We start from the raw sequence: 14,438 nt of genomic DNA, 5'->3' as shown, positions 1-14,438 counted from the left end.
TCCAAGAACTAATTAAATAGTCAATTTGAATCCTTGTTCGTAGTTTTAGTAACTTTTAATGCAAGTTTTTGTTATTTTTGCTGCTGTCTTAATTCAAAATCCCTTGTAATTCCTCCCTCCCCTCCAGTTGGAAGAAACATGGTGGGAGGATGGCATATAAGTGATATAAAAATATCTTGACACAGGCTATGAGTGATTCATTAATTCTTGGTCAATAATTCAATATGAGGTTTCCAAACTAATAGTCACAAGTTCTCAGATTTTATTGGAAAAAACACTCCAATTAGAGATGTGCCCAATTATGTGATGCAGGCCTGGTAATTCTTAGCTGCACAACAAGCAATCTAATACACTTCTGTGAACAATCGCTGGAACTTCCTCAGATTGCATTTGCTTTAGTAACAGCCCATCAGCACACCTTCCCACCCCTCAAATACCTGCCTGTTAAATAACGGTTTAGTTCAGCATCTGGGCAGAAGTTAGACGCAATGCATTAGTTTGCTAGGGCCAATATGGTTACAAACACATTTCAGAATGCTTGCTGACAACATGGCAAATGTCTCAAGTCTGTTAGCTACCTTTATCACAGAACATGAAGGTTCTTAACAGCAGTGGGAATATAAGGTAAATGAAAACTGTCAATTCAAAGTGACTTTTCCTTTTATAAATTAAACTCTGTATGAACAAATGGATTGGTACTTGCTTTCTTCCACACTTGGTCAACAACTATACTTCTCAGCTCTGGGCCGGGGTCAGGCTGAAAGGAGTAGCAGCAAGGAAGGAAGTAAAAAAGGAAGGGTGGGAAAAAAAGAAGAAAAATACCTGAGGTATTTTCTTCTTTTGCCTTGCTGCAACAGACCAGTCCTCTAAATACACTGCAAGTAACCCTTTGCCTGCTAAGGTGCCTACTGTGCCTTGTTCCTATTAGAGGACACGTACCAGAATAAAACCTGAGTTGAATACACATTTTAACCTAAAAATCCAGAGGCAATGGTGCTAGAAAATCTAGAGAATAAAGAAAAAACACATACTGTAGATGTAAGAGTCCTGGCCGAGTTGAAATTTTGATTTTGCAGGGTATGAGATCTGATCCTGATCAGTACATCTGATCAGGCTCCAATCACAACCTCTAGATAGTGCGTGACAGACTAGCTCAGAAATCCCAAGGTGCATCAGCAGGTTTCACATAGTGGTAGCTCACACTCAAACAGTACGAGCAGGGAGCAGTAAGGCCCCAAAAGAGTTTGCTCAGTAAATTTTTAGTGGAGTTATCACATCCACAAAGCAGCCCTCAAAAAACTGATCCTTAAAAGGTAAATTTTAACCTTTACGAGATAGAATAGGTCGTTCAGTGAGCTGCTTTAGTAGCCAAATGAAAATTGAAGTTGCTGTCTTTTTTCCAGGACTGAATGATATTTTGCTCATCCTAATGTCGTAGTGTTTAGAATTAAGACAAGGTGTCTTTCGTTAGGACATCTATATAGCAAGGGGGAAGGAAAACAGTTTGTTCTAAAATGAAATAGGTCAGACAGATACGTACAGAGATGACACTTCAAGCAGATAGTGATGACTGTGAATGTGACTAGCTACTCATACAGAAGGAAGGTTGGAAATTTAAGTAACAACGTAAAGCCAAGGACTTATGCTTCACTCAACAGGTCCAAACTGGCAAGCCCAGAAATGAAGGAGGTTTGTTTTCTGATGCACATTCTGCATGGAAATGCAGAATTCTGCTGCAGTCTCTTGCACTGTTGCAGCTTGTCTCTTGGCTAGTTTAAACTGCACTCTACAGCTAAAAGGAAAGAAGAAACTGAAAGCTTGGCATAAACACCAAAGGCTAACTGAAATAATCAGCATTTATAGTGGTCTACACTAGTGATGCCCTACCTAGACATTAGCAAGGGGAAATATTTCCTTTTGGTGCATTTGCAACTGTCGAGACAGAGACTGTGATTCCAAATCCCCCTTCGCAATTTTCCTGCCATCAATGGCTTTCCAGTCATTCTGTGAAAACAGTACACTTTCACAGACCTAATAATAATTGAACAACACACTAAAAGGAAATAAGATAACTTCACAGAACTTGCTCTCTGCTTTGGTTAAGTAACATGAAAAGTATACTCCACTCCCTAATAGAAGCATAAAAGTGGTAGCATGTATGAGACCATTGACACAAATGTATTTTTGTCACGCAACTGATCAATGTATACTGAGCAAACATAATGAAATCTGAAAGAATTTAACTGGGAAGAGATACTAACCAGCATGTGTAACGGTAACAGGATCTGGTTTACAGTGTTTTCTACATAGTTAAATAGATTCCAGTCCTGCTGTTTCCCGAGTAGGAAAAGCACAGTGCCGAAGATTACACATAACAACTACTCCTTGTTAAATAATATCTGTGGTTTTGTACACAGTGTTCTCTTAGAGGTCCACATATTTCAATTATAAAAGCATCTTTCCCTGGAAGCTTTGATCAGCAACCCCATTGTCTGTTTTTTTGTTGGTTTTTTTGGGTTTTTTGGGATTTTTTTAGGGAGGCAAGGAAGAGAGCAGTTTCATTTCCAAGCCAACAATATAAAACACTCAGCACTCAGTGCTTTAATTGAAGCTCATTCCCACTCAAGCTAGTTTGAAATAAACTAGCATGGGTACCCGAGCAGTGTCATCAGCCCCACACAGGCTACCCAAGCCCATTCAAGTGCCTGTATACTCAAACAACACTGCGTAGATATGCCCTGAAATGTGAACTGATACCTTGTAGTCCCCAAGCAAAACCTAGAAATAATTGACCATGCAGATTTACTGTATCAGATCCTGTATACTAATTTTAAATAGAAATCCAAAGATGCATAGATAATAAAAAGCAGTTCCCTGCCTCGCTTCATGTGCTCTCTTATATCACTAAAGGTAGATCCTAGATGTGACTTTCCCTGGAGTCACCTGCAGCTCTGTCTTCAGCCCTGTCGCTGAGAGGGGAGGCACAGTTTAATGACCCTGCTCACCTCTGCTTCCCTTACTGCACTCGTGCCTCTCTCTGAGGCAGCTTGACACAGCCCCCAGCAACGGAGGTCAAGTCAGAGGCTGTGTTCGGTTAAATGCTGCACCCCCTGGAGCCGCCCTTCGGGGCTGGTGAAGTCTCTGCAGTTGGAAAATATGGCAGGATACGTATCTATATGTGTACATGCGTGTGTGTATATACTTCTGCACAAGCGACATGCAGGAATGTTAGCATGACGTTAGCTGGTCATGCACCAGCATCATGAGACAGTCAGTGTAACTATCACTTGTTGAATTTGTGCTTTCCAAGGAATCTCTAGTAAGAGTTATCATCTTTCTTTTAATACGTGGCCTAGATGAAGCAGGTAACAGGGCAATTGCCTACTCTCTTGAGGAGAAAAAACACACCCCAGACTCCATAGTCCCTCTTACTACTAACTGAGCGCATGTGAGACTGGCATGGTCCTGCTGTTTGGGACAAAGGAGGGAGAGAAAAGCACGGTGATTTAGTGCATGCATTTTGTGAATTTATTTTAGATTTATACTCTTTTACTTATAGTCTGAAAGCAGGAGAGTATTTTTCTATGTGGATCATCTTTTTTTCTGAGAATACAGAAAATAAGTATTGAAGTTTATTTGGAATAAACAAATAAGGTGAAAACAGGTTTTTTAAAACTTCCTTTAAAAAGAGATATTACCCTAAAATATTTCTAATTCTTTAACAATGTAGCTGAAATCTATCTTACATAAAGACATAACTCTAAAGTTTCACCACAATTAGGATTTTTCTTCAGTTTTGCTTTCGAAAATGTACAAATACATGCAAGTATATAACATATATAACAAATCAATAATATCTACTCAAAATAAATGCTGACAGTGCCCTTTTATGGAAATGCCTGTGGAAAATGTAATTAATAATAGACCAGTTCTTCTTCAGTACATTTCTTTTACTATTTCTGAAGATTTTACCCAAGTGTGATTTTTTTTCCTCCCCTTGTATCAGGCAATTTTGACTCCTCTGTGGGTTCCAAATTAATTTATTTCAAGATACTTACTAATTTCCTTCTGAAAAAAGCTGAACAGTGACAGAAAACAGTTGCTGGGGAAAGCATATTTCCCCTTTACAACAGAAGCTGAATTGAAGTACATTGACTTTTCCCAATACTGGTACAATTTTGAAAGTGTTTTTCTACTGCTACACACAAATTATCTTACAACAAACCAGCTATTGCATTTCATGCGGTCCAACACTTTTTCCAATCAATAAAAATGTTATACCTACATTCTTCCACTTAAAGAAAGAAATAAATAAAAGGACCTTGTGATGGAGGTATGGCTACCTTGCCTTCCACTGCAGAGCATATATGCAAAAATTCAAGCCTAGCTGCTCAGTATGCTTTCCCTTGGAAGTTACTTTCAATAGTACCTAGGCCTGGACCTTCCACATGCTGAAAAACTCCTCTCAGGTTTGAACTTGTTCAGTTCTAGTGAAGGACAGCGAGTCCTGCAAAAGCTCAGGCTTGGGGTTAAGTTCCCACTGTGATACAGTGACAAATCTGCCACACTGCAAAACTCATCCGGTCTTCCAAGTGGGTGAGGTTACCTGATGGCATGAAGTAATTTCTCTGAACTACTTAAAGCACTTTGAAGCCAACTGGATTCTGGGGGAAGAGGAAAAAAAAGGGGACGTGGGTGTAAATTCTTACATGACTATAATTAAAATACTTGCTATTTTCCTGGCTGGCTCAAAAGATACTATTGGAAGCAGCAAGAAAAAGATAAGGTAGTTATCACAGAGAATGCCAACAGTGTTTTAAGAAATAATGGGAAAATATCTTTAAGAAATATTTGCAGGTGTAGATCCTTCCAGGCTTGTGTTTCTTGAGGAATAAAGGGGATACAAATTATGGCATAGATGAGGGAGGAAATTGGTGGATTGGGAAGATGCTGAAATGTGAAACAATCTCAGAAAATGAGAAAACCATGCTGTCTTGGATGTTGATGTAGAAGAAGCATGGCTATCTGTTACAAACTTTTTGATCTAGAAGCAAGGCTAATCTGGCCAAATTTGGGCTCATAATTTTTATGCTGTGCTGTTCACTATGCACCTTGGGCTGAATGATTTGCTTTCAAGAGCATTGGAAGGAAGCATCAATTACAACTGGGACATACTTTGAAAACTCGAGGGAAAACACCTCAGAAATCATTTCCACAAGAGCTGAATAGCTGGTTTCCATCTTGAAAGAGCTGCAGAAAGCCAATCCTGCCATACTTGTGAAACAGACGCTCAAAGGGATCTGAGGCGGAAACTCATCTGAGGACTCCCAGCACACTGCACATAATGACTGAAGAATATTAGTTCATTAATCTCAGTCCAAAATGTCAAAATCATGTTTACTATGTAATTTAGAAAACTCATGTTAAAAACCTCACATAACTAAACCTATTTTTGACCCTGTAGATCCTACTGCACTGTCTTTTATTCAAAACCAAGCAACTTAACATATTCATGACCTGTCTTACGAAAGTTATTACCTAAGGTCAGGGCTAGCTTCCGAGATAGGCATAGCAGGTAGCAATCCGATAGGAAATGAAACCAGTAGAAAATCAGCTAGCCTAGACACCTTAACCCCAGCGCGGCTCAGGGCCGCGGCTCAGGGTACAAAATCCCTGAGCCACCCCCGAGGCCAAGTAACAGCCAGCCAGAGCTCTGCTAGAAACGGGTCATAGCAACTTTCACTTCAGTTACATCTTTAACAACCCCTCAAAAAGCCTTGTTAAGACAGTCAAGCAGAATAAGAGAGCGTTTCTTACCACACAGGACTGTAATAAACAAAACAAAAAAGGAAAAAACAGTTTCAGACTACAAACAGATCAGTTTATCAGCACAATGCTGCAAATCTAGGAGTCCGTTTTGGTCTTCCTCTTGCGTGTTACCATTTTCCTTAAACAGCATATAACAGAAGAGTAAACGAGGTGACAATGATGGAAAAGATGAAAAAATTGCCTCAGTTCAAAATTCCAAGATAGAATTGATTTGAAAATATTTTGTATGTAAACCTTCTCATAATGTGGAGAAGACCACCAAGAGGTTGAGTTCCTTCATGGTTTTTTTCTTCTCCTTTTCTGATCTGCAGTTTTGCTGGTGTCACCACAAGGTCAATTCCTATTTCAGCATCGCATAGTATTTTCTCCTAATCACTCTGCCCACTCCCCTACCGTCCCAACAGTATTATCATGGCAGGAAAGCAGGGGAAGGGGGAGAGGGAGCCTGAAGATGTGACTGCTCTATGTCAGTAGCGAAGATACAGACAAGCAGCCATCACAGGAACCGTTGGTAGGAAAAGTGTCCATGCAGACTACAACATTCGTCCACTGGTTATCTCACTTAGGCTGTGCCAGATGAAAATTCTACCCTTTGCAAACATCTGGCTCTAAAACGTAACGTTATGGGAAACTTCTGCCACAAAACACATGCAGACAGTAAACAAATTAATGAAACCAGTGCAAAGCCACAGGGACCATGTTTGCTCTGCAGTGTAAGTTGTTCTTCCATTAAAAGGAACAATACAATTATAATACTTGTTTCTTGTTTATCACCTCTCATCAAACACCATTTTCAGCACATGCATTGTTCAAGCTCCACAACGCTCTCAGATTCCACAGTATTTAAATTTGAGTTTGTTTTGCCACTGTAAGATGATTTGACTATTTCCACAACTAGTTTCTCAAGAGAATCTCATTGCAAATTTGGTCCTGAATTTGATTTTTTTATTGTTTAAGATCAGTGTAAATGAGTCAAGACTACTCTCTCATATGTATTTGTGAGAGGTGTTCATAAAATTCAAAAGGAAACAGTTCTTTTAAATAAATATATCTTCAGTAAAAGTCAACTCCAAAATTTCAGCATTGTACAGAAGAACCTGAAACCAACAAACCTATTTCAGTATCCCTATAGATGAAAATGAAGGAAAGAAACTAACTACATACAAATGAGGAGAGAAATAGTAGATTATAATACAGTTAAAAGAAAACTCTAATGATTAATTATCCATATCTAACATCAATATAGTAACTTTTATGCTGATCTTAAATATAAAAATATTTTTACTTCAAATTTACTTCGTATTTCTCTGGATTAACCTTTGAAAATGTTTTATAATATGACTACACAGTAGGAATAGTTATCACTTGATTTGCTGTTTCTTTTAGATGAGGGAAAGAATATCCAAATGCAAGCAAGAAATTCTCCGTGGTGGAAAATAATGGAATTTTTTTTATGACTCAAACCACTTTAGTCTTGCCTGAAGAGAGTCACAGTATCAGATGATTACATTCTGTTAACTCAGGAAAAAAGAAAAATAACTAAATTTTAAATTTCTATGCTATTATTTTACCTCATATTCTTCACACTAAGTATATAAATCACTGAATTGAACAGTATAATAGTCTATTTTTTGAAGAAAAAAACACCAAAACCCACAAACCATAAAAAGTAATTCTTTTATGTCATATAGAGTGTAACAAGTACTAAAAATTAATCATTTTTTAGAATGAGAGAATATTTTGGATTGACATGTGTCTCTACGTAAACAGATAAACAAAGTAAAAATGTACTGATGTGGGCACTTAATTATTCCTCTATATTCAGCTATAGAGACTAATATATGAGTGTCAACTCAAATATATTTGCTTTAATTTAGACTTAGTAATTTCAGTCTTTGCCAGTTACCATACAAACTGATATAAAATGTACTAGATTGAGAAAGCATGTAAGTAGATCTTGTTGATATTTTGTCCCACTAAATTACAGTATTTACATGAAGAATACATTATTAAAAGGATGCCAATTTGAGTGCTAGCGCCATTTTAAAACCATCGAAGTACTGACAGTTTTACAGGGCTTCAAAGAGAAAGAAATGGTTTAAATTAACTTACGCTTTCATCTGGCAGTTTCCACAGTTAACTAGAGGTATTCCCTACTGAGAGACAACTATTGTGCACAGAATTAAGTTCATATCAATTAGGTGGCAATGCTTTTAAAAACGACACCAAGCACAGAACAGAGAAAAGCTATTACGTTTCATGAGAAACTACTCCGTCAAAGAAACTCTATTGGATTCCATAACATTAAACAGGCCTTTGCTTTGGTAGTAGCAGGAAGAAGGAAACCATCTGTGAGTACAAAACAGCATATTAGTTAAAGGGAATTTCATCAAGTCTGAAACTTGTATACGTTTTTTTGTTGTTGCTGTTGGCATAGGTATATCTAACAGGGGCAGGGGAGCGTTTTAACAGCTAAGCAGCAGTTATCTGAGTCATTGTGACAGCGTAACATAGACGTGGACAGAATGAGTTAAACTGCTTCTCGTGTATGCCATTCTCTTCTGCTTTTCAGCAGCAATTTCAACCTCCAAGGCAGCCAACCAGATGTAAGTGTTAAGAGCCTAACCTATATCCACAAACGTAGAATACGATCTTCTATATTGATGCTGCAGAGTACAACCAGTGCAGCTTAGAATGGACCTTACAAACATGTATGTTGGTTTGGTTATGGAGGAGGAGAGCTAGAGTAACACTACACAAGTTCAAGAATGATTGTAACAATATCATGATGCTATGATCAACATGAAAACTATGCTTGCTTTATATCATAGAGCTACTGGGATCTGTTGCTACAAAGAACAAAAGATTTCAAGACAAAATTTAAGATATTAGCGTGGCAACCCACGAGTGAACAATTCGCTACCCATGGAAAGACAAAACAGAAGCTTGCTAAAAATGGTGGAAGATATAAAGGAAAAAATGATATCAAGAGTTCAGAATTTCTGAAGGGGTTTTACTACATTTATAAAGCTCTTCAGAGAGAAGGGGTGGTTTACACTACAAAACAGGCAGAGGGCCAATGCCAGTTTGCAGTTATCTGTAAGTCTGCAGGATACAACAGTACCACCGTGGCAAAGAAATTCCCCTGTTAACCCCAATTTCTTGCTTGTCTGAAGAATACAATCAAAAAATTCAATATCCATAGCAAGATGGGAGGGAAAGAAGAGACACTGGTTTCAGGGCTTAGGTTGAAAGCCTTTACATTTCTAGGAAGAACATTTTATTCAACTAGCACACCCAGATGATACGAAGACACAGAGAAACTGTTCTACTCCCAAACCACGTGTATTTTTGTTTTTTCTTAAAAAGCTGAAGATCACATTGCTTAGGACTGTAATCCAGCATAGTTCTTAAAATGACATTACATGCAGGTATATGGAGACATACATGTGTATATATTTTTCTAGACCAGGACGATACACTTGAATGAAAAATTGAGTCAGTGAAGAGGCCGAGATTATAATTATATAGTTCATTTTTGAAATTAAGTTTTGCATTTTTTGTATCATAAAAAATGCTATGAAAACATTTTTATTTGCCAAGAAACAAAACAAACAAAAAGCAGCAAGCACATAACAATACAGCCTACTAATTCATTGCTGAGGGAAAAGTCTTAGCCAAGGGGGAGAAGAATTGGCTGAAGAACCCGACAAGAAACATGAGACTGTAAATCACCCATTTAGAAACAGCTCTGAGTGACACTGTTGGCTAGATTTTCCTTTTTGCCACACAACGCCTTCTCCTATAGAACTATTTACACAATCATCGCTGGGAAACTGTCTGGCAAAGTCAGCTACTGACTAATTAAAGGGATCGCTTGTCAAAGATGGCATGATGACAGTTTGACCTACCTCCCCCATTTTTATACTTCCCCCAAACAAGTTGCTGCTTTTCTGATTTGTGTCATATCCATTATATCATTTGAATATAATTATATACATGAGAGAAAGTAATCTTTCCACAGCATGCATAAAGAAAGTATAAATATTAAAAAAGCAGATGATTGCAAATGACTTGAAAGAGCAAGTGATTAAGCTTAATGCTTGTAATTTAAAAGGCACAGGCAAAGCACATTCACCTACACACTTGCAGAGCTCTCTTGAGCAAATACAAGCCAACACAGCTCACTAGATAATTTTAGTGTTATTTATCCTATAAAAAGCACTACAGAAGAAAAAAAAAACCCCAACAAAATAATCCCCGACTCCTATGGTGGCCAAATTTTGATGGCACATGCCTACGAATACTACATGAATACTACGAGGATCAACAAAAAACAACTTTGAACTGAGTATATGATACACGTCCCTTTCAGGTTAGGCTGCTATTTGAACATGTTTAAGCAGTACCTGCACCGAATTCTGTATGCTGTTGTTATGCAGTAGAACATATTTAAAGCCACACATACCCCTGAGAGTAAGAACAGCAGCTTTCTCTTTCTTTTTAGTATAGAATATAATTTCACACATCACTATGCATATTCAGCGTTAGATATGGCTTTCTGTCAGCATTTTTCTTTTTATTTACATTTCATATATTTTTACTTGCAATATCCAGGTGTATTATGTGAATCTGGTTTGCATCAGTATGGCAAACATATACTGCTTGCTACCTTGCTTTGCCCTAATTATTGGCTGCAGCTGGTCATACCCCTCACTTGGTCCCAGCAGAATACTCTGGCAAAAGTGCTGGAAGTCATAGTAATCAGTCACAGTCTGACAAGAGCAAAAGATGCTTTTGTTTCAAAAAAAAAAAAAAGAAAAAAATTTTCTTTTCTTAAGGGAAAACAAACTCCCAAATACGAACTGCAACAAAATTCTCTGCATCTGGGAGTTAGCTGATTATCTCTGTGGAGACACTGAATATAATATTCACATAGCACACTTTTGGAAAGAAGCTCAGAGTTGGCTGCAAAAATGGAACAGGAGAATTTCAGTGCCACACGGGGGTATGGATCTGAAAATGAAATTTACTACTTCACCACAGCTTGTCAATTCTTTCTGAAATAAGAAATGATAATTCAGACCATACCCCAGTTACAGTGAGTATTCAATAAACAGAGAAGTCGGCTTAAGCAAATTGTGTGTTTAATTGACCGTTTAGGACTCTAAAAAAGCATTTTTCTCAGCTGCTTCCTCCGAATGAGCTCTATGAGCTCACATAGCCTTGTCTGTAAACGTAAAAGGTTTGAATCAGAATAAGTTTCTCTTTAGTGATTAGATTGCAGGTTTAGACATATGTGAAAGTCAACAGATTCGATTCAAAGTGCTTTGATTTAGTTTTTACATCCTCATCACTAGACATAATAATGAGCGGTTTTCTTTACTGCTGCTCTAACTGTAGGTATCTATGTAGAGGAACTGAAATGTCCTCATTAGCAGGAGAAAGAAGCCAATATACTACAGCAGTAAAGCCAGAAAGTATTCCTCTGAATTACAAGTTACATACACAGTTGAAATTAGCAGGGGTAATTGTGCATTTTTTTTCCTTTGAACACACTCACCTCTTGACTGGCAACTCTGAGTGAAAATGTGCTCTACTATGGACCTTCCTGACATGCACTGGAGAGGTTCTTGACCTTGTTTGGCCAAAAGGATCTTCTGATCTACCAGAGAATGATTCACCTTTTTTGGGGGTGATGGTCTTCAACACTCTTGTTGCAGATGTGACATAGAAAATCATGCCTCCCTACTCAACCTTCACCGGCTGGCTTTTATATGGTAACCTCCCTCTCTCTCATGCTTGACACTTTCCTTTTACTGAGTACTTGAGAGTATTGCTGACATCCATTTTTAGGAAGGGTCAAAGAAAGCAATTAAATTGCCAGAACCATTGTCACCGATATCTATGTGTCCACAGAGATGTTCAATATTAAGTACCAAAACTGAATAGCCTTCAGGCTTAAAGAATTGATTTTTCTTTTATTAAATAATCCCTGCTTTTCCTAGTTATCATTATCTTTCTTAAACATCTGTCAGACTGAGTATACCCATGCACAGTAACATCATTATGGAAGCATGAAGCATTGAACTATCCTTCTGTACAGACCGACATCAATTATGGTCTGATTTGGGGGCATCGTGAGCACACCTAACTCCACTAGAGTTTTGTAAAGCAGGATCTGAGTCAGAACAAAGCAGTAGATTCAGATGTCAACAGGTTTCACATAAATGCCTGTGGTCTCAAACCGTTCTTGACCTGCCACTGAAATATAGGAAAAACCACACCTCCGAGATCATGTATGTTCCTTTAGAAGAGTTTAGGAAAGAGCAGAGCCCAGCTTCAATCACAAGCAAAATATCAGTCAGTGAAAAAGACTAAATTGGTTTAAGCCACTTATCTTGCATAGGAATATCCTAAAGACCTTGATAATGTTAGGAAAGAAACAGAGAAGCATTTTTTATCACTCTCCTCTGGAATTACTGCAACTAAACAGTTACTGTGTATGTAGTATAGGCTTTTTATTTTTATTTTCTAATCTTTGGGAAAATCCTTTTTAGTAACTTATGCTAATGCACAGGATAAAACAGATTATAGGCTGAGCTGATAGCTCAGTTCTATGTGTTGTTCTGGTTGCTGAACACTTCCCTAGATAAAAGTTTTCAAGTGCTTATCACTTGCTAAATTTTAAACTGTCTGGACTGGTATTTCCCATCCCTCAAGCTGACTTTTTAAAAATTTGAAGTTGAAATAAGTTGGCTAAGTTTGAGAATGGCGTCAAAGCAAAATACTCTAAGATAGAGTTCCCAAATCAACATCATTCACTTCAAATTTTTAGTGCCTTGGTGTTAGCAGGTTAGAGAATCTTTCTCTCAGTTTCTTAGATATGTCCTTTGTCTTTCTTATGGAAAGGAATCCAAACTTGAGCAAATTACAAGCCACTGAAAAGTCTTCTTCACACAGCTTCATAGTAGACATGTTGGTATTTGGCCTCAACATTTTCTTATATTTTTTTTTCTGTATGCAAAACAAACCCTACTTTCTCACATCCCAAACGTGCCTACAATGCCGCAAGTGGCTCAGTGGGACTTCACTGGCACTTACTCCTCCCACCAGATGTCCAGGGTTTATTCTGCAGTTCTTAACGTGCTGCCAACCCCCTCCCTACCCCCCAATCATTCTCTTATTCTGCAGATGCTCACGCAGTGTGGAAAATGAAAAAGCACTTGGTTTAAAGACAAGGAATTGAGGGGAAAGCCAGAAGACAGGCCACAGGATCCAGAGTGCCAGGAAAAAAACAGAGACAGAGAGAGAAGGCAAGAATCAAAGCACCTACTGTGCAGGCAGTAGGTAAGGATGTAAGAAATCGGATGCAGGCTTAAAGCACAATGTTGAAGAGAAGATGGAAAGAAGAGCCTACAACTACCAGACTCCCTATTCTGGACAAAACCAACTTTCCTTAGTGTCAGCAGCCACCTGTGAAATTTCTTTATCCCAAGCAAATCTCTATCTTGCTCCTTGGTGAAATAAAGCGTTTCATCAGAAATCACTGAAGTTACAAAGTCAAACATCATTCAGGAGAGGAGATGCTGAATTTTAGGTAATTGGTATAGCCTGAACGCACAGCACATTGGGGTGAATCAATGCAGAACCTGATAACCATGCACCTTTCCCTATAGCTCCTCTTCCATTCAGTGCCCAGGGTAGGTACTGCCCAGTGAACGATCACATCTGCATAATAAATGAACCTGCTATCTATACATATCTTTGATAAGTAGAAACTGAAAGATGTGAAATGACTGAGACAATGAAGTTACTGAAGAGTACCTATAGAATCAGATCCTTGCTTCCACCATCAAGTTTCTAAATGCAGAGAAGCCAACGCACCCCGAGTTTTCACAGCTATCCACTAGCCTGTATATTCTACATTTGCAGGGTTATGCGAGGCATTTAGGGTTTGATTTGATAAAGTACAGAATGCTGAGGATTGCAAATTAACTCAGCTGGATCCATGCCTTAAAAATTACAAAATTAAAACCAAAGAACAGTAAAAAAAAATTCACATACAAAATTCACATACAAAACTTACGCATTTTTGACAATCTGAAGCGTTAACATCCCTTTGCCTCAGTTTTCTATATGTGAAACAGGCATACAGTATTGTTGTGATATAGCCATTATTTTGGGGTGTATTTACTACAGAATAGCATTATGGGACTCAGTTAAGGTTGCAAGAACTCTAATTCCACCAGTTCTAACCAAATTTGAAGCTCTAATAATCTTTTAATATAGCTGTTGAAATGCAATTTCTGAACACATTAACATACAAAACATAATAATGTGCCATTAACCTTTGTAATCCAGGCATATTAGATATACATGCATATTCTAATAATGTGCCCTAATATAATCATCGCTCTGGTGAGACCCCACCTGGAGTCCTGTGTCCAGCTCTGGAGCCCTCAGCATAAGAAAGACACAGACCTGTTGGAGCGGGTCCAGAAGAGGGCCACGAAAATGATCAGGGGGATGGAACACCTCTCCTATGAAGAAAGGCTGAGGGAGTTGGGGTTGTTTAGCCTGGTGAAGAGGAGGCTCTGGGGAGACCT

General features: G+C 38.2%; 1 protein-coding gene across 3 annotated transcripts in view; it reads right to left on the bottom strand.

Moving 5' to 3' along the window:
• The window catches only part of CCSER1 (coiled-coil serine rich protein 1), a 687,005-nt gene that overhangs the window by 192,511 nt on the left and 480,056 nt on the right, over positions 1-14,438 (bottom strand). Inside the window, exon 10 of one of the 3 annotated variants that reach the window (XM_009273534.1) lies at positions 376-418. The exons of the other annotated variants lie outside the window; for them this stretch is intronic. Within the exon in view, the coding sequence (XP_009271809.1) occupies positions 376-418 (43 nt within the window). The remainder of the gene's footprint in view (positions 1-375; positions 419-14,438) is intronic. 3 annotated transcript variants of the gene reach the window in all.

The sequence above is a fragment of the Aptenodytes forsteri genome, unplaced genomic scaffold (assembly GCF_000699145.1).
Source record: "Aptenodytes forsteri isolate BGI_AS27 unplaced genomic scaffold, ASM69914v1 Scaffold93, whole genome shotgun sequence".
Lineage (NCBI taxonomy): Eukaryota > Metazoa > Chordata > Aves > Sphenisciformes > Spheniscidae > Aptenodytes > Aptenodytes forsteri.
The sequence above is the reverse complement of the archived record's forward strand: the minus strand, read 5'-3'. Positions and strand labels throughout refer to the sequence as shown.